This window comes from Narcine bancroftii, chromosome 9, assembly GCF_036971445.1.
Source record: "Narcine bancroftii isolate sNarBan1 chromosome 9, sNarBan1.hap1, whole genome shotgun sequence".
NCBI classification, from domain to species: Eukaryota; Metazoa; Chordata; class Chondrichthyes; order Torpediniformes; family Narcinidae; genus Narcine; species Narcine bancroftii.
In genome coordinates this window covers 86,203,642-86,221,715 of record NC_091477.1, presented here as the reverse complement: position 1 = coordinate 86,221,715, position 18,074 = coordinate 86,203,642, and the positions used below count along the sequence as shown (strand labels likewise).

The window sequence follows — 18,074 nt, the reverse complement described above, 5'->3', positions numbered from 1 at the left end:
CTTATTGCAATCACTGCCCACCTGACACTTGACTCGTATCCCTGGAACCTTCCTTCAGGGCTTTTCATTTGAGCTAGATTCTGACTTGGAGGCATCCAGTCATAATCCTCCAGTTGGTAGCTTTGTCCACAGAACACAAGACCTTATGACAAGCCCAGTACCTGACTCTAGTATCAAGGCTCAAGTGACATGAGATGAGGCATCCAGAGACCAGAAATCTCATCAGGTGAAAGGGAGAGAATGGTCAGTGAGCTGAAGTGGAACAGTGAGGAGGCAATGAAAGGAGTCTGAATGGGGATGTGAGAACAGTAGCATTTGCGTCCTTACATAAGACCAAATATATCAGTAGCTTGCTGCATAACACATGTTTCTCATAAAGGCTGTTGAAATTAAATGCAGGAATAATCAAGGTCAGAAATAAGGAGTGCAGATTTTTCAGAGGGTTGGAGAAAATGACAAGTAAAGAGTGAGCAAAATATTGAGGTGATATTTGAAAAGGATGAGACTTTAAAATCAAGTCAGTGTACGTGCACAAGGGTCAATAAAGCTGTGATAGGAAACAAACCATTTTTTAAAGATCACTGAGTGGATGGAGGATAGAACATAAAGAGAGGAGCTGGAATAGTTAACTGAGTCTTTTAACAGGGAAGTAAGCTGACAGAGGGGCAAAGTCAAATGTTATTACTGTGGGGAAAAAAAAGTCATATTAATCACACAGATATGTGGTCCAAAGCTCTTTACAGAAACAAATACATGAGAATAATACAAAAATTGCTTCAAGTACTAGAAATATTTTCTTGTGGTGTAAAGAAATAAGAGCTGGAATAGTTAACTGAGTCTTTTAACAGGGAAGTAAGCTGACAGAGGGGCAAAGTCAAATGTTATTACTGTGGGGAAAAAAAAGTCATATTAATCACACAGATATGTGGTCCAAAGCTCTTTACAGAAACAAATATATGAGAATAATACAAAAATTGCTTCAAGTACTAGAAATATTTTCTTGTGGTGTAAAGAAATAATACATTTTAAACTGAAAACCTGTCTAAATTTGTGTTAACAGTTTTTTAATTTTTACAATGCCTACCTTGAGTATTAGGTAAATAGCAATGCAGTATAAACTCTCCCTGCATTATCCCAGCAAATAATATCAATTATACTCTCAGCAGAAACAGCCAATACTCTTTAAAGCCAGAGGAACAATTTCTTGTCCCATTATAACTCACCCTGACACCCAATTTGTAGGTTATTCCTGCTATTATCATCTTCAGCTCACACAATATTTTTTTAAATGGGAAACTCTTGGGCCCAGTTCACATCATAGTAATTCCTGTTTTATTTTAAAATCAAACCTCAGTAAATTGACCATTAAACAACTTATCTCTGCATGGAATGTGAGCTGTAATATGTGAATAATTGACCTGAAAACTTCCAAATATTAGTTTTAATGCAAGATTTAAAACTAAATTCATTCTGGAAAAATCAGTAACTTTTTGACATAACATTAACGTAAGTACAGGAACTTTGCATCTAAGGTCTATTTTACAAGTGGAAACAATTGCTGTGTTTTGGCTATTTCACCTGTAAAGCACAGGAATATAACATGGAAATGAAAGGGAACAGAGTGAGAAAGAAATAATCAGAAAATTAAAGTGAAATAAATGAAAGTTTTTTTGTGTGTGGTCTTAAATGACCAAAGATAAAATAGAAAATATAGCAAAAACCCGAGAAGTTAGGCGATGATCAAAAGAAATAATATTCTGGGTTGTTACGTTATATTAATTTGAAAATGTCTAAGAAGATGCTTGTATTTTTCATGTTGTTTACAGTATAAATCATATATTGTGGAGTGTTTTATGTGACTGAAAAACATAAAAAGCTAAAATGTAATGAATCAAAATAAATAAAGCTTCATTTTTCTGAGAGACATGTCAAGTTGATTATCTGAAATAACAAATCGGCATGTCAAACTTATCTTTGTTGCCTTACCAAACAAACCAACATATGGTTTCTATTCCTTAATGTACTTTTTGTCAAATTAATAGTCTGATGTAGATTATGAGCATAATTGAATTAAACAAAAACGTCATTACTGAAAGAACACTTTCGGAACATTTATCTTTTGTCAAAACACAAAGCATAACACCATTTTATTTCTAATCCACATTTTTAACACAATAAGTAAAAAAATGTATTCAATATTTGGTATCATACTCTGCTATATAAATGCTAGTTTCAATGTTTCTTACATTCAACATGTGAGTGAGAAATTCACTGTCTTCTCAAATTTGATACAGCCACGTTTAGACATTGATACCTATGACTGTGATTCACTTGGTCTGTGATTTGGCAAATAGAGTAAATTAAATCTTAAGCTCTAAGTGTCTTAAATTTTTTCTTCTTCTTTCCTAAATATTTAAAAAACATTTATAAAGTGTTCATATGATTAAGACCATTAGAATTTCAAGTTACAAAATAAATTTGGGAAATGAGACTCAGAAATAGATTTATTTTAAAATGTTCAAATGCCAAAAATGAAGCAAAGGAAAAAGGAAGTTGAGCTGTGTGTGTGTGTGTGTGTGTGTGTGTGTGTGTGTGTGTGTGTGTGTGTGTGTGTGTGTGTGTGTGTGTGTGTGTGTGTGTGAGAGAGAGAGAGAGAGAGAGGGAGAGAGAGTCTGCATTTCAGAACGTTATAAACAAAAACAAAATATTGCTGTGGGTCAAGGAGTCATCAGGATGGTTCTGTTTTGGGTCAAGACCTTGCAGAAAGACTGAGAGAAAAGAAGAAATATTGCTAGTATACCAGAGTAGGAGGGAGGGGTAAGCACAGGCTGGCAGGTAATAGCTGGAATTTGATGGAATGAGGGGTTAATGATGGGCAGATGGCAACAGGTAAAGGAGGGGGTTGAAATGGGAAAGGGGGGGGGAAGGGAGAGAGAGACTGAGACTCAGAGTTCAACTTGCCTGAAAATAAAAAAATCAATGTTCATTGCAATAGAAGATGTTCAAACAGAATATGAAATGTTTTTCCAAATCTATTTATTTCTTTTTGTTATAATACATTTGAATAATTTCAAAACGAGGGAGCTGGAGGGGAATACAGTAAATTAAGATAAAAATTCCAAAATGCCCTTTATTGAAAAATGTCATTAAACATCTTGTGCTTACTCAAGGTTATCAAAAGCCATATTCTCAAACAGCACTACATGGAAGTTGCCAGAAACTACTAATTCAAATTTAACTATACATTGCTGCAAGTTTACATAAACACCCAATTTATGGGTATACCCTGCTTTATAAAACTAGAGTGTTCCTATGAAACCTTTTGTAAGCTGAAATGGCATAAAGCAAAGACCCATTCAAATCCTTTTGTAAAAGTGAACACAAGTTTCTTCGTAAAACGAGTGTTCGTAAAACAGGGTATACCCATATCAGACTCTGGAGACTCTGACAGGTTCTGATCACCATCCCAGACTATAGGAGGGCTGAGACCCAGGAAAACTCTGGAAGTCCTCATGAAAGCACGCTTAACACAATATAGTAAAAGCCATCTTATAATTTTCACTAATAAATGAGAAAGTCATTATCATTAAACAAAACAGAATTGTGACTGAATCACAATGTTTTTGGATTCCAACCACTGATGCCATTTTGTTCAATTTCATTATCATAACCAAGCTTCATTATTGCTTGTATTAGGAGACTTATTTGCCTGGGTTTAACTGACAGTGAGACAAATTATATGTAAAAATCCTATACATTCTTATGTGGATCTTCTAAATATAAGTTGCCTGAACACTGATTGAGAAAATACTTATATAAAAATATAATTTTGATAGATTAATTTTAATACAGCATTGTTAGAAGGTCATAAAAACAATCAATATACTGGTTATTCATTCTCGTTTGATTAAAAAAAATACATTTCAGTTCAAAAATGTCACTTCTATGTTAAAAGCCGTGACCACTTTATCTTGCTGAAGTAGTAGGATTGACAATGAGAAAGAGATTGGTGGGTGAGGTGTTCACAGCCTAAGGAAAGTCATGCATTTAACAGTAACTATAGATTCTTCCATTTCTTCTGTCTTGGTTACTTTCGACAATGATAGGTGTAAACCTTTTATTATTCAATAAGTGTAATTGTTTCTACAATTTAATAATTTACAAATGGGTAAATATTTCCAAAAATACATTGTTTAACCCTGTCTTAATCACATCTCATTTAAAAAATATCTACACCATAGAAGAATCTGTGCCTATTTCAAGATATAATCAACTTTTCACTAACAAATCTGATGCAACTACAGCTTTGTCTAATGAAACAACTGTACTTTCATTCATTAGACATTGGAATGTGTTTGGGGAATGAAGTGTTATAGGGTCAAAGTGTGTAGGTGGTAAAATAGCCAAGTGGGCATAACATGGAATGAATGAAGTGACTGCTTTGACACTTTGGAGTTTGTCGAGATTGTATTTTGAGGCAAACACTCTGTGTTTCTTTTCATCTATATTCAGGAACAGGCCTGAGGGAGGCCTATGGATACACAAAGCCTCCCAATGGGCTGCTGCCTGTCATTGGTTGACAGCACATCTACTGGGGAGATGTAGAGCTGTGAGTAGGAGGAATTTCGCAGTATCTCAAGGAATAAGTTACCAGAAGAAAACAAGTTAACAATAGACATCACCACAAAGCTTTAATAGTCTTTCAGCAACACAGAATCTTAAGTAGGACTGTCGCATTTACTTGATGACCTTCAATCAATTCCTTTAAATATGAAACATTTGGTCAACTATCCAAAATATATAAAAACAAACAGTATTTACAATTCAGTGGTTATTTGAACACAAGTATCAGCAACAGAATTTATTGGAACTTAACAGTAAATCTTATTTGTATGAAATATTTTTAGCACTTTTCGTTGAAAAAAAATCCAAAGAATGCTTATCAATTAATAACATTTTGTTGCAGCAATTGCCAATCAGCCAAGTTCTTTACAGCAGGATCCCAAAACTTCCACTAATGCTATTTGAGGGGAAAGGTTGCCAAGCTCATTCTCTTTTTCTTCTTTGATCAACAATATATAAAAACAATTAAAAATGAAGCAATCCAGAGGAATTTGTACACGTGTGGTCGAAATTGTGCTGACTGGCCGGATCACAGTCTGGTATGGGGACACCAATACCCCTGAGCATAAAGTCCTACAAAGGGTTATGGACACAGCCCAGCACATCACAGGAAAAGTCCTCCTCACCATTGAGAACATCTAGAGGGAACACTGGATTGGAGAGCAACAGCAATCATCAAAGATCAAGGATCCACACCACCCAGGACATGCTCTGTTCTCACTGCTACCATCAGGAAAGAGGTAGAGATGTCACAAGTCTCACACCACCAGGTTCAGGAACAGCTGCTAAGCCTCCATCATCAGATCCCTCAACACCAAACTCAATCAAGGACTCTTACTTTTGCACTATATTGATTTTTTTCTCTCTGTATTACATAGTTTGTTTACATTTCTTTATTTGTTTATGATTATGTTTATGTTGAGTAGTTTTCTTTCCACTACCAATAAATGGTAATTCTATCTTGCCTGCAGGAAAAAGAATCTCAGGGTGGTATGTACTCTGACAGTAAATCTGAAATATTACTTCAATTTCATCCAGTATACAACCCCTCAGATGCTAATATTGTAAATTATACTTTCTTAATTCTTAAATCTTAAAACATCAGATTTGGAAACAACAACTGATCATTCAGCCAAACTGATATTGGTGATTTGAAATGATAATATCATACCATAAAATTAAAAAAAAGGAAAAATGCTGAGCAGCAGATGGGCAGGAGATTTGTATTCAATTAGCCTATGTCTGGGAGAGTGGAAGTAGATGTGATCTCACTGACATGGTTGAAATGAATAGCTAGTGCCAGCTAGCCAGTAAGAATTAGTTGACTTGCCTGGGTCAGGGTTAGGGTATCTCAGTACATGTGACAATAAACAATTTAATCCAGACCTATGCAGGTCCATGGCTGCAAGTGGCAGAAGAAGTCATGCCAAGGTTAAAGCATTACGGCAGATCACATCTGGGAGCAAGCCTCATCTTGTTTCTCCAACACAGCCTTTGAGGCACAGGCGGATAAGATGTAGAGAAGGAGAGCACTAATCTATTCACAAAACATATCAACCAGCAGTGGTTGGACGAAGACACAATGGATGTGCACATCAGAAACAACCCCTCAAAGACATAGATCAGTGAAGGAAATGATCTGATCTCCATAATTTGGTAGTTTAGGTCAGTGATACACCATCTTGTTTTCAATTGCCCTCGGCCCTTCATTTAATGGAATATTCCAAGCACTATAAATGCACGACATCACCACTAATAATCTTTAACAAACTATGCTCAGTCATTTATTATATCCCACTGCATGTTCACATTCCTCACCATTCCAAGACTCTCATTCATGCCTCTCAACTTCAATCACCCTGCAGTCATAAATAAAATTGAAAATGTTGGGGAAACTCAGGTCTGGCAGCATTTGTATAGAGAAAACACAGTTGGCCTGGAAATTTCTTTGCACATGTCTGTAAAATAACAATGCTGCAATTTAAAACCCGCTACCCCAGTGTTGAGTAATTTTGTGTGTATATCCGGGTGCCTAAGTGTCTGTTGAGAAATTTGACTCCTCTCTTTTCAGTGAGATTTTCACTTGCCCTTGTACATTTCATCCAAAGTAAACTTCCCACAAACGACATCAATGGTTATGTTAAATGCAAAAATCTGTCTGCAGCAAGTTTCAACTTAACTATCTGAAAAATCACAGTCCCTTATTCATTGACTTAACAGCCAGGTTTTACAAACCCAGTTTTCCCCCAAAACCATTCTAATTAAAGGACCAACACTCAATCTGCACTCTTTGACCTCACCATGATGTATTGCCTCCTGCAACCTGAAATAAACCTGGTCTGATTTACCCACAGAGGTCAGGGTTGCATTCATGGTCAGCTTCCTAACCTCCAGGGTTGTTCCAGGCTCTGCTTCATCTGAGTTTGCTGCTCACTCTTTAGGAAAGTCACTTTAACTTTCGACTCAAGATGAGAAAAAAATTATATTTTTTCTAAAATACGCAGCAGATAATATCCCCCAAAACAGAAGCATCCCTGGACTTGAGAAAGCTCTTCATTGTAACCTCCAATCAGGAACTAACAGTAAACTAGTAGGGTGTCACTTGGTGCAGTGAACAAAGAGTGTGCTTATTCTTTCCATACTTACCCCCAACTAATTTGAGTTTACATTATCTATTTGTCCTACAGCAACAGTCTCTCATATTCTGAAAACTATTGGCTTGAGCTCTGGGATGTGCCTCCAAAAGATGTAGCTGGAAACAAAACCAAAGCTTCCCTCTCCTCCACGGACTCCATCCACATCTCCACTGACTAGGAAAGGCAGAGAACACACTGAAAAAACTAATCCCACCCCAAACACACTCTTCTTCTCCCACCCATTGGAGAAAAGGGTTAAGAATCTGAAAACACACCCTCCAACTCTGTAGTCACAGAGCTACCCCCTCCCTCAATTCTCATCTTCCCTCTGCGGTCCTCCTATCTATGTTCAATTCTCACATTTTCTCAGACAGAGGCCGACTGACCTGCAGAAATTCCTCCTCCTGCAATCAGGAGGGATGGATGTGAGAGAGGAATTCTGAGAGGTGAAGAGCCAAAATGTTGTGCTATTCACCTCAGAGTTCTCCACGATCATCTTCCTATCCAAAGACTGCACATTGGAGCAGGATGAGATGTGGTTGCACTTCTTCTACCAAAAGGTTCACAGAGGTAGCCCTGTGATCCACAGTCTTAAGGTGGAGGTCAGCTCAGTCACATCCTCGCAGACAGGCATACAGAGGATCAGAAGATCCTTTTAGGCTGAACTGTACAACACTAAGGCTACAGAGAGAATGGTCTCCTAAAATGTCCTGACCTCTATCATGGAGGTATTAGACAACAGCAAGCAGGTATTAGACAACACCAGCCAATTACCCTGGGAGAAATGACAGATTCCATCCCTTCCTTTGGGTCGAGTAAAACTCCCAGAAGCGATGATTTGTACACGGCTCTGTGGGACTGGGTGGGCCTGGATCTGCTGGAAGTATATAATGCTATGCTCCTGCAGGCAGTTTGTCAGACTCCACGAGGAAGGACAGAATCGCCCTCATCTTCGAGCAGAAGGGGAAGAAGGAAGATATCAGGAATTGAAGACTCATATATATCATTGTAAAAAAAACTGACTACAAAATCCTGTCCAAAGTCATCGCAATTGAGTCAAGTCTGTCCTGAGACAGATAATCCCACCCAGACCAAAACTATATGGTTCCGGGCAGGAAATTCTCTATAGCCTCATGCTGCTCAGAGATACCACTGCCTAAATGCAGGATAGGGAGATGGACACCTTCCTGGATCACTTTGATCAGGGGAAGCCTTTTGACTGATATCACACACATACATGATGGACATGATCTCCAAAATGGGCTTTGGGGAGGGAATCCAAAATGGATTGAACTGCTCTACACAGACATCCATAGCACAGTCCAAATCAAAGGGTGGGAAAAAGACAGCTGCCCAATCAAGTCTGGAGTCAGACAGGGTTGCCTGCTCTCTACAGTCTTATTTCTGAGCTGCATAGAGCCCTTTGCTGAATCCATCAGGGAAGACAAGGGCATGAGGAATAACATGCCAGGCAGTGGAGGCACTCAGGTTAAGGATTCCCTGGACATGGAAGACATCGCTGACATCTGTTCGGTCACATGATTGGCCTGCTAACTGATCAGCATCTGCAGCCATTTTGAGTATGCATTGGCACCAGGTAAACCAGAAGAAGACCGAAGCAATGCTCTTTGGTAACTGATCTAACCAGTCCACCATCCCCTTCACAGTCAGATCTGGCTACTGGAAGGAATTGGGGATCTGGTTAGGTGGGGCTAAGGTGTGCAACAAAAATTGGTCAGAGTGGAATGCAGAGGTCCACTAGAAATTGGGTCTGTGGGTGGGATGCTCCCCCTCAATAACAGGGAAGGACCTGGTCATCAGGTGTGAAGAGGTGTTGGTACTGCTGTGCATAGCACAGATATGGGCCAACCCCGCAACTACCCTGGCAGTCACTGCAGAAGTCTTCCGGTTCATATGAGGATCCAAGATGGAAAAGGGTCTGAAGGATTGCCATGTACCAGTCATCAGACAATGGGGACAAAGGCATACCCAATGTGGCACTATCCTGTATGTGGCTGCATCAGGCTGTGCATAAAACCAAAGTATGAGGGCACCACGTGCCATTATGTGCTGAGGTTCTACCGTCTCAGGTGTTAAAAAGGATGGGTCTTGGCCCAATGACACACAATGTCCCAGTTAATTGAACTTTGCCACACCTTCTATCCTTCGAGAAAAGTTTATCCACACAAACACTTTTGACCACAAGATCATCAGGCAGAGGTCAACACAGAACATCCTGCAGACATTAAGAGACAGTGTCGATGGACATTGTGGGGAGAGTTCCCAGAGCAGACCATCCAAGTCATCTGACAGAATGCCTCATTACCAGCCTTCACAAACAAGTACCTGGATGGCTGTGAGAGGAGCCCTCCCAGCCAGATCCTTCCTATACAACAAGATAATCACCCACCACACATGTTGTCCCTGAGATAACTGTGGTGGAATGAGTGTAGACAGTTGCCCATCTCTTTCCTGACCCATATTCACTCAGAATGTGTGGAAAAGTATGCAAGGTTCCTTGTCACAGTTCATCCCCTGCAGCAGCATAACAGAGAACTCTTTAATATACAGGCTAGTCCCAGGAATACACAGAGTAAGGCATCCAGAAAATCAACTAGAAGAGCATCAACTTGGTGAAAGATGCACTTTGGTCTACCAGAAACCTGTTGATCTTTCAGCACACCAGAGATTGTGAAGGAATCTTGCCGACTGGCACATTCCAGGCTGCAGGAATACATGTTGAGGATGCCCTGAACTTGGCACAGCTAAAGCAAGGGCACTGTGGGGAAGGATCACAGTCTAGGTTCCTTCCATGACCAAGCATTAAGGGACTGAGACTGAGGGAACCCCTTCAAACAACAGAGGGGGTGGTAATGACATGATGCCACAGTGGTGGTAAGGGTGTAAGTAGAAATTAATGTTACAATCTACAGTGATGGAATGTATGAATACAAAACTAAGGATGGGGAGAGACTTCAAACAGTTTTCCTTTGATAAATAATTTATTGTGAATAAAGTCTACTTTTGGTTAAAAAAAATCTTTACCTCCTATGGATGCTGCAAGACTTGATGCGTTCTACCAGCATTTTGGTGTTTTTACTATAATCAGTGTTTGCAGACTTTTGTGTTTCACTAATAGTCTTAAAGTCAAATTTCTCCCTGCAGCCATCAAGCTCCTGAATGAACCTCATAATAGTGCTTTCATGGTGCCCGTGCTTGATCCTAATTTATCTTCCTTTTCATAGTTACCCTGTACTCTGTAAATTCTGCTCTCCACACATTAGGTCAAAGATGACCTGTGGTCTGTTTGCAGAACAACCCTTCTCACTGCATTTGGTATTTTGTAGCACATAAACTTAAGTGCAATTAAAGCTCTTCCCTGTAATGTAACTTTCAAAACCAATATGTGGGGTACCCCAATACTGCCTCAATGCCAAGTAAAGACAAAAAAACATTTCCAAGTCAGGGTTTCATACTAATAACCTTTCACCAATTTCATTCCAACCATGCCTGAATGAACATTTCCAAACTAGCAGATCCAACCACCAGACAGCCTCTCTAGTGACTGACCCTATTTCTGCAGCCGCAGAAGCCACTCAATGTTTGGTTGCTCGAGTAGAAGCAAATACTTCAATGTGAAAGCACAGGCTCTGCTGTTTTGGCATTACAGCTGATGCTAACTTGGTGCAGTTCTGCAATCTGTTCTCTGTCAGCTTGCTAAGATTAAAGATGCATGTCCTGGCATGGATTTCCGGATCTCAAGGTGATAAAATATACCCTCCTACCCCTGTGGAATTAGGCTTGCCAGGAAATGAAGGCCTCGGAGTCCCAAATGAACTTAAAAGGAACTTGAAACAAGGAAATGAAAGACAACTGTAACTGACTGCATAGTTTGTTACACATGCAGAATATGGCAGATGTCTGTGGCCGATTCCCAGAGACACTGCTTATCTCAGGTGTAACTTAAAACAGTGGGGCCTTGAACAACCTTCATAGAAAGGGTTTCCTGCTCAGAACCCTGTTTTCCTTCCACCTCCTGCCTAGAAGGAGGAAGTTTTCCCTTTAAACACCACATTTTGATCATCTCCCAAAGGTGTGAGCACCATGCCTGTTGGACAATGGCCATGCCCGAGTTTCATGATAAAATGCTGAAAATTCAACTCAAAGCAAAATACCTTTGACTTTACAAATTTCTCACAAACAATGCCAAAATGTGTCCCAACGAACTCTCCTGTCGTTCTCACCACTACATGCAATTTTTCATGTTTTTTTTTTAAATGGCACATGTCGAAGGAAAGGGTGAAATAAGTTGCGGAGGCCTTCCCATCACGAAGCAATGCATGTTTACCACCTGGCAAAAGCTGGGTAGACATAGCCACTTGAAAGGCCTGGAATCAAACTGGCATTACACAAGGATTATGGTCAGCAACTGGCTACTTGCATGTGACACACTAGGTACTATCCCAGTTAATGAAGGCCATTTCTGGCTGAAAATCTGTGCTGGTGATTCATATTAGGAATGAGAAGCAATATAAATTGGTATAATTAAAGTTTTTTTGTGACCCAACTTATACATAATTATTTTTAAACTCTGGATTTTACTTTTTGAAGTTATTAATTGTGCCTTTTTTTTACAAGGCAGCACAAATATAACACATCCCAATGTAGAACTTGATTAAAAAAGAGTAGAAGAGAAAATGGGCAGTACTGCCAATGGAGAAGCTGAGATATTTCCAGCCCTCTTCTACAGTCTCCAACTACCTGGTCATCATAACTGACAAGACCATACAGATTCAATCCATCTGCAACATGGGAGCAGCAACATTTTTTCCCCCCAGAAGTCTATGCCCATGATGGCATGCAGGCTCTGGATGACCAGCAGACAGACGCAGGGCATCAGGCTGAGAGAACACCCCTCCCCGCCTCATGAAAGGACCCTGAGACCGCAGCAGCAGACCAACATGGGGCTCCGTGGCCAAAGGAGTCACTGGAGACTGGCTTGTGGGAACCAGATATTGGGACCAGGATTTGTGAGGGTGGCAATGGAAAGCAGGGGTCCCGAAGGGTTTGGAGCACTGCTCCCTCATTGTGTTCAGGGTTTCGAACTAGAATTTGAGAAGGGTGACTGGAAGCCTGTAGCTGCTGTTCACGGTTGGAACATACCAGAGGCCACGTGGGCTTCTGAGGTGACAAGAGAGCAGGAGACGGTGCTTTCTTTGGAAGATGTGATGGGATACACAGACACAATGTCTCTGAAGGGTCTGTGTTTGGCATCCCTTTCTCTTTTTGATTGGAGCCCGTCTGTGGGTCTTTACAAAAGTAACCAATGTGTTTGCATTTGTGTGCATCAGAAAATTATTAGTTTGAAATTAAATCAAGCCCGACTGAATATACATTATTTTACACACGAGGTGAAAATGTTCTGTATCAGTTACTGTAACATTTTTTTAAAATCGTTACTCACTACATTTACCTTGCTGGCGTTTTACCTGTTTTTCAGAAGAACTCATTTAAAGTTGTCTTAATAGCAAAGGTAATGATTTTTTTGGTCTACAATAAGAATGGATCTAATTAGTAAATACAAGTATTTAAAATGATTACCAGGCAACGTGACGCAGATTTAATACGTGCATTGTTACGACACCTTGCTTGTTACAGTCCTTCATTGAAATGCACATGCGGAGTCCATCCACAGTCTCGCGGGGAGAGATGTCTCAATCTCATCGAACACTTTCCATCGCGAATCACCCCGACGATTCCACTTGGTGGCGCTGGTGGGTCAGTTGCCAAAAAAAAACCCTGATTAACTAAAGCAGGGTCTCAGAGGTCCGAAATCAGTCGTCAATAAGGTCAAATGGACAGGAAAAGGTATATATATGGGGGAAGGAACTTGAGAAGGCAGGGCGGAATGAAATAAATGAGTGGAGAAACGGAGATCAAGATACCCACCTGGCTTGGGTCAGTATCAGTTGAACCTTGGCTTTCTCAGTTCTCGACTCGGTATGAAATGAAACAAGGAGGTCTTGACCGCATTTGAAGTATGTCGCGAGCCATAGCAGAGGGCAACTCGCCAGCAAGATGCTCCTTGCATCACGGGGCAAGGGTCTAAAGTTGGCATTCAGATGGCATATTGAAATATTTTACCAGTGGTTATTGCTGTAACCAGGTAAGCGAATGAACGTTTGCAAGAGGTAGGACTTTTTTAAAAAAAAAGGGTTGCAGAAGGGAGGACAATTGTATCATGTGCAGGCTCTGGGTGACCAGCAGACAGACGCAGGGCATTTGGAGCAAGAAATCCAGTGATTTCTTAGAATCACTCTTTGATTGTTTCCCCACCCCCCCCCCCCCCCCCTCCTATCGCTTATTTCCGAATCAGAATTTATTGTCATGAACAAGTCATTGAATTCGGTGTTTTGCTGCAGCATCAGGAGTCATTATGAACCCTCTTACGACATTAGCTCTATATAAAAAGATAATAGTGGACGAAAAGTAAGGCAGTGTCTTCGGTGCACTGAATATTCAGGAATCTGATGGGCGGGGGGCGGGAGAAGCTGTCCTTGTGCTAGTCTTCAGGATCCTGGACCTTTTCCCGAGTGAAGAGGGCATAGCCTGGGTGGTAGGGATCTTTGAGAAACAATTCAAAGAACACTTTACTATCTTTTACTTTGATACATGATGGAGTTTTTTTTTGGTACTGCGAGGTGACTGAGAAAACGGGAAGACGTTGAATGTGGGACCTAGGCTACCCCCAACTCCCGTAGCCCCAGTCTTGGTGCTGCAACTCCAGCCCACGTGCGACACCAAGTCCGAGGCCCCAGTTAGTCCATGCACCATCTTCGATGGTTTCTCACCAGCCCAAAGTTTCTCACAAGCCGAAAGTTGTGAAACTGTGCGGCGAGTTGACTGCTGCCAATTTCACCGGCTATGGGGATGCCAGAAGGATGTCCCCATCGACCCAAAAATCACTCGTGAATCTCCACTGAAATCATTTGGCAAACTGAAAGTAGACTTCTCGCAAGCTGTTCCACGTCTCGATTTATTTTCTTGGTTGCGAGAAGCGCCTGTTGCAATAGATCTCTCTTTCCCCCCCTCCCCCTCACCCCCCCTCTCTCCCCTCCCCCCTCTCTCTCCCCCCCCTCTCTCTCCCCCCCCTCTCTCTCCCCCCCCTCTCTCTCCCCCCCTCTCTCTCCCCCCCCTCTCTCTCCCCCCCCTCTCTCTCCCCCCCCTCTCTCTCCCCCCCCTCTCTCTCCCCCCCCTCTCTCTCCCCCCCCTCTCTCTCCCTTTCAGTCTGAGAAAACGGCATCAAATTAACCGTGGAGCCGCCACAGTTAATTTGATGCCGTTTTAACAGGAGGTGGTGGTCGGCAGTACTGGGGGTGCGTCCAGAAGGTGTTCTTTCCCATTATTTTGACTGGATCTTTTTGATTGACGTCTGACGTCAGGCGCTGGCACCGCCCCTTCGGCAATGTCTTCGAGCTGCAGCTCCCAAAGTCCAGTCACTATTCCACCGGGAAAGAACCATCTAAAGTGAAGCTCCATTGACAGGGTTATAACAAGGAACTAAAAAAAAAGGGGGGGTGGGGGTGGAAATGGCCGGGACTGTGCGGTTCAGCATCTGTGCTCTGCTCCTTGGGATTGCGACGGCATTTTATAATTCGAAGAGCCATCCGCCCAACCAAGGTAAGTTAGCGGACACATCGGGTTGTGAACGAGCAGAAATTGGGATGTGCCCACGTCTCGCAGAGGACGCGGGGCTTCCATCTGCATCCAGCCGCCTGATGAAGTGGCGATGGGTGGACCGGGATGGGCAGGTGTGGGGAAAGTGCATTTTAGTGTGTCCAGGGCTGTCCCGATCGCTGAAGTTTAGAATTCGATTTCCCTGCGTGTCCGATCAGTTCAATGTTCTTTCAAGCGTCGGAACCGAACAGGACCTCCCGTCCACTTTTGTTTTGGAGGGAGACGGTCGCTTCTCCCGTCCCCAACTGTGGGCACGACATTCCGCCGCGCTTACAGTGGGACCACCACAAGTTGAGCGCTGTTTTGTGCCGGCAGAGCCTCCTCAGTCCACGCATCGAAGCCTCCCCGGTACACTGAGAAAGCAGTTACTGAAGACTTGCACCCGATCCTAAATAAAGCCTCAAATTCGAAGTGAAATGGGAGGGTACATTGATGTGGCAGTTTTAACTAGGTCACTCAGAGACCGTAATCTGAATAGGCAGAGATTGTAGATTTTAATCACTTTGTTTAATAAAAAAAGTGCAGTGAGCGAACTTTGTGATAGCGTTTTAACGGTGAGAGCGGATTGTACGGTCTAAACTCTCCAGTCTCATGCCGACGCGTCTTAACATTCAAGCCACGTATTTTCTCCTTTCTGAGCCTGCAATCGAGTCCTCATTGTCCTGCCGCAGTGTAATCCACGGTAGATTCATCCAAATGCTTCTGGAGTGCTATTTGCAACGCGCCTTTGGTGCAGAGTGTGGGGGGGCGGGGAAGCACCTTATCTTTCCTTGAAATCTTGAGGTGATGATACCCATCTGCAGATGGTGGCACTTCTCAAACAAATCCTAAAATGAGATTGATACGCCTGTTTCGGGCTCTCGAACACGAAATGATAACCATCGCGGAGAACACTTAAAATCAGTGTTTTTCTAAAGTTTGAATACATTTCTGCGGTCCTCCCTTTCTCCCAGTCAAGCCTACCTGCACCTTTGTGAGTTTTCGCAGTGTATTGGGCAATAAGAAGTGAGCTTTGACAGCGGACGCTTGCCAAGAGAAAGTATTCCTCTTTAAATGCCCTTCCCTTCCCCCTTCCAGTCTCCAACAGCCAGAGAAGGCGGCGAGAGCAGCTTCGCTCGTCATTCCCTGAGTGAGCATTGGAGCGAGTGCACTGCAGACAGCACTAAGACCGCTCCAACTCCTGTCGGTAATAACCCTCGTATTTCCATTAGAATGAACCAATAAACTTGGGATTGACGACTTATTGATTTGTATTCACATGAATACGTTTTAATTACTACAAACTTTAATCATTAACCCCTAAGTGGTGCCATACTTTAACTTCGAGTAACTGATCTATGGCAAGCGAGGTAATTAATTATTCTAAATTCCAATAAAGTGAAAATTTCAAAGTATTATATCTTTGCAACAATGTCAGCTAATTCCTGTTCCTGTTTCAATCCCAGGTGTGATATTAACAAACGATCAAATGGAATTTCGTATGCCGTAGCGCAAAACTTTAGTTGCTTAGTTTCTGCAGAAGTTTTGCAAAGTTTATTAGCAAACAAAGTTTTTTTTTAAAAATGAGTGAGGGGCGATATACTCCCTTGCCCCCTCCTAATGGGCTGTTTTAATTCTCGACAGTTGTCCTGCTGGATTCCCGTTCTGTCCAAGGCGAGCTGGGCTGGGAAGCTTTTCCTTCTGAAGCCGGAGTGAGTATGAGAACTTGGTATCGCGCTGGAAAGTATTGGATTCTGACCTAATCGGAGCAGATTGTACTGGGAAGGTCGGGTTTCTTCCGTGCTCCCGTGGACTGAATTGCTCTTTGTGAAGGGGTAATTATATACTCCCATCGGAAAGCCATAGTTCGAAGAATGGAACCCCAAAGGGCAGGAGTAAAGGGGGAGACAGTTAAATCGAGAACGGATAGGATCATTTTCACTGGTCACTTGATTCAGAAATCTACATTCACTGTTCAGAGAAACTAATGAAGGCAACCATTGTTCGGAATTTCTGTAGCTAATAAGGGTTAGATTATTGAAACGGTCCCAAAATATAACCTTCCCCGTGAAAGAATGCGCCGAGTTGTTATTTCCACAGTTTAGTGACGGATTTGGGTGGATTACAAATAACAAAAGGGGTTTACAAGCCGCGGGGACAGATTGAGTGTGAAGGGATTCCTTTCCCTTACAGAAACAGGGCGATCCCTCAGGACGTGGCCGGTCCGTGGTGGAACATCAGAGAGAGCGTGAGAGGTCAGCAGGGCTGCTGCTTTTTGAGGATTAAGGGGGAAAGCCGATCTGCTGGAGGAGATGGCATTTGAGCCTGGCGTATTGGTGGGATGAGCACGAGTGTGCACTCAGTCTCCGCTTCTCAGAGAAGTTGAGCATGTCGCAACACAAGGAATCGCGCGGCTGTGATTTGCAACTTGCACAAGACTCTGCAGTTCACGGCCTCACCCTGGCGTCTGAAAATACCTTCGTATTCTCTCTCCAATTTTCCTCGGCATGTTCTACATGACACGTTAGGCGGCGTTTGAGTCAGGCTTATTTTTGAAGGAGAAATGCAACCGAAGGCTAGCATTCTCAGTAAATCGAATATCTACTTTGTATTTGTAGTCGGGATTGCGTTACTAAGTTGTTTCATTCAAGTCGCACAACAACGCAAAGATGTGAACGTGGTTGATGAACCGGAGCTCTTTAGCTTTGATGCATTGATAATGTTCTGAACGGGTTCAAATGGATTGCTGCCAGAGTTTAGAGACCAATCACGGATTGCCAGCGAGTGCCCTACCGCCTACCCAACCCTTCCCCAACCCATAGGGCGATAAGTGCAATACCTCCCACCCACTCCAGCGACAAAGCAGCCCGCAGGACACCGGGTGCTGCCTGCGCACGGTGGCTGGCAGGTTTGAGAGAACTGGTGCCTGCAGGAGGCCCTTGGGTTTGACTGGAGGGTTAATACCGAGTTAGCGGGGAAGGCCTTGTTTTATTTGTAGGACGGAGTTTAATGTTAAACCGCTTTCCAAGGATGGTGGTTTTTCCTACCATGCATCTGAGTCCTATTTATAAACCTCGAGGGAAAAATTAAATAGCCCCT

General features: G+C 42.3%; 1 protein-coding gene across 3 annotated transcripts in view; it reads left to right on the top strand.

The window, feature by feature from the left end:
* Nucleotides 1-14,810: 14,810 nt before the first annotated feature.
* epha4l (eph receptor A4, like) overlaps nt 14,811-18,074 on the top strand; it is a 115,079-nt gene continuing 111,815 nt past the window's right edge. The window contains exons 1-2 of one of the 3 annotated variants that reach the window (XM_069896690.1): nt 14,811-14,939; nt 16,620-16,687. In XM_069896690.1, coding sequence (XP_069752791.1) covers nt 14,849-14,939; nt 16,620-16,687 — 159 coding nt within the window. In that variant the 5' untranslated portion in view covers nt 14,811-14,848. The remainder of the gene's footprint in view (nt 14,940-16,619; nt 16,688-18,074) is intronic. The other 2 variants (XM_069896691.1, XM_069896689.1) reach the window with 2 other exon arrangements.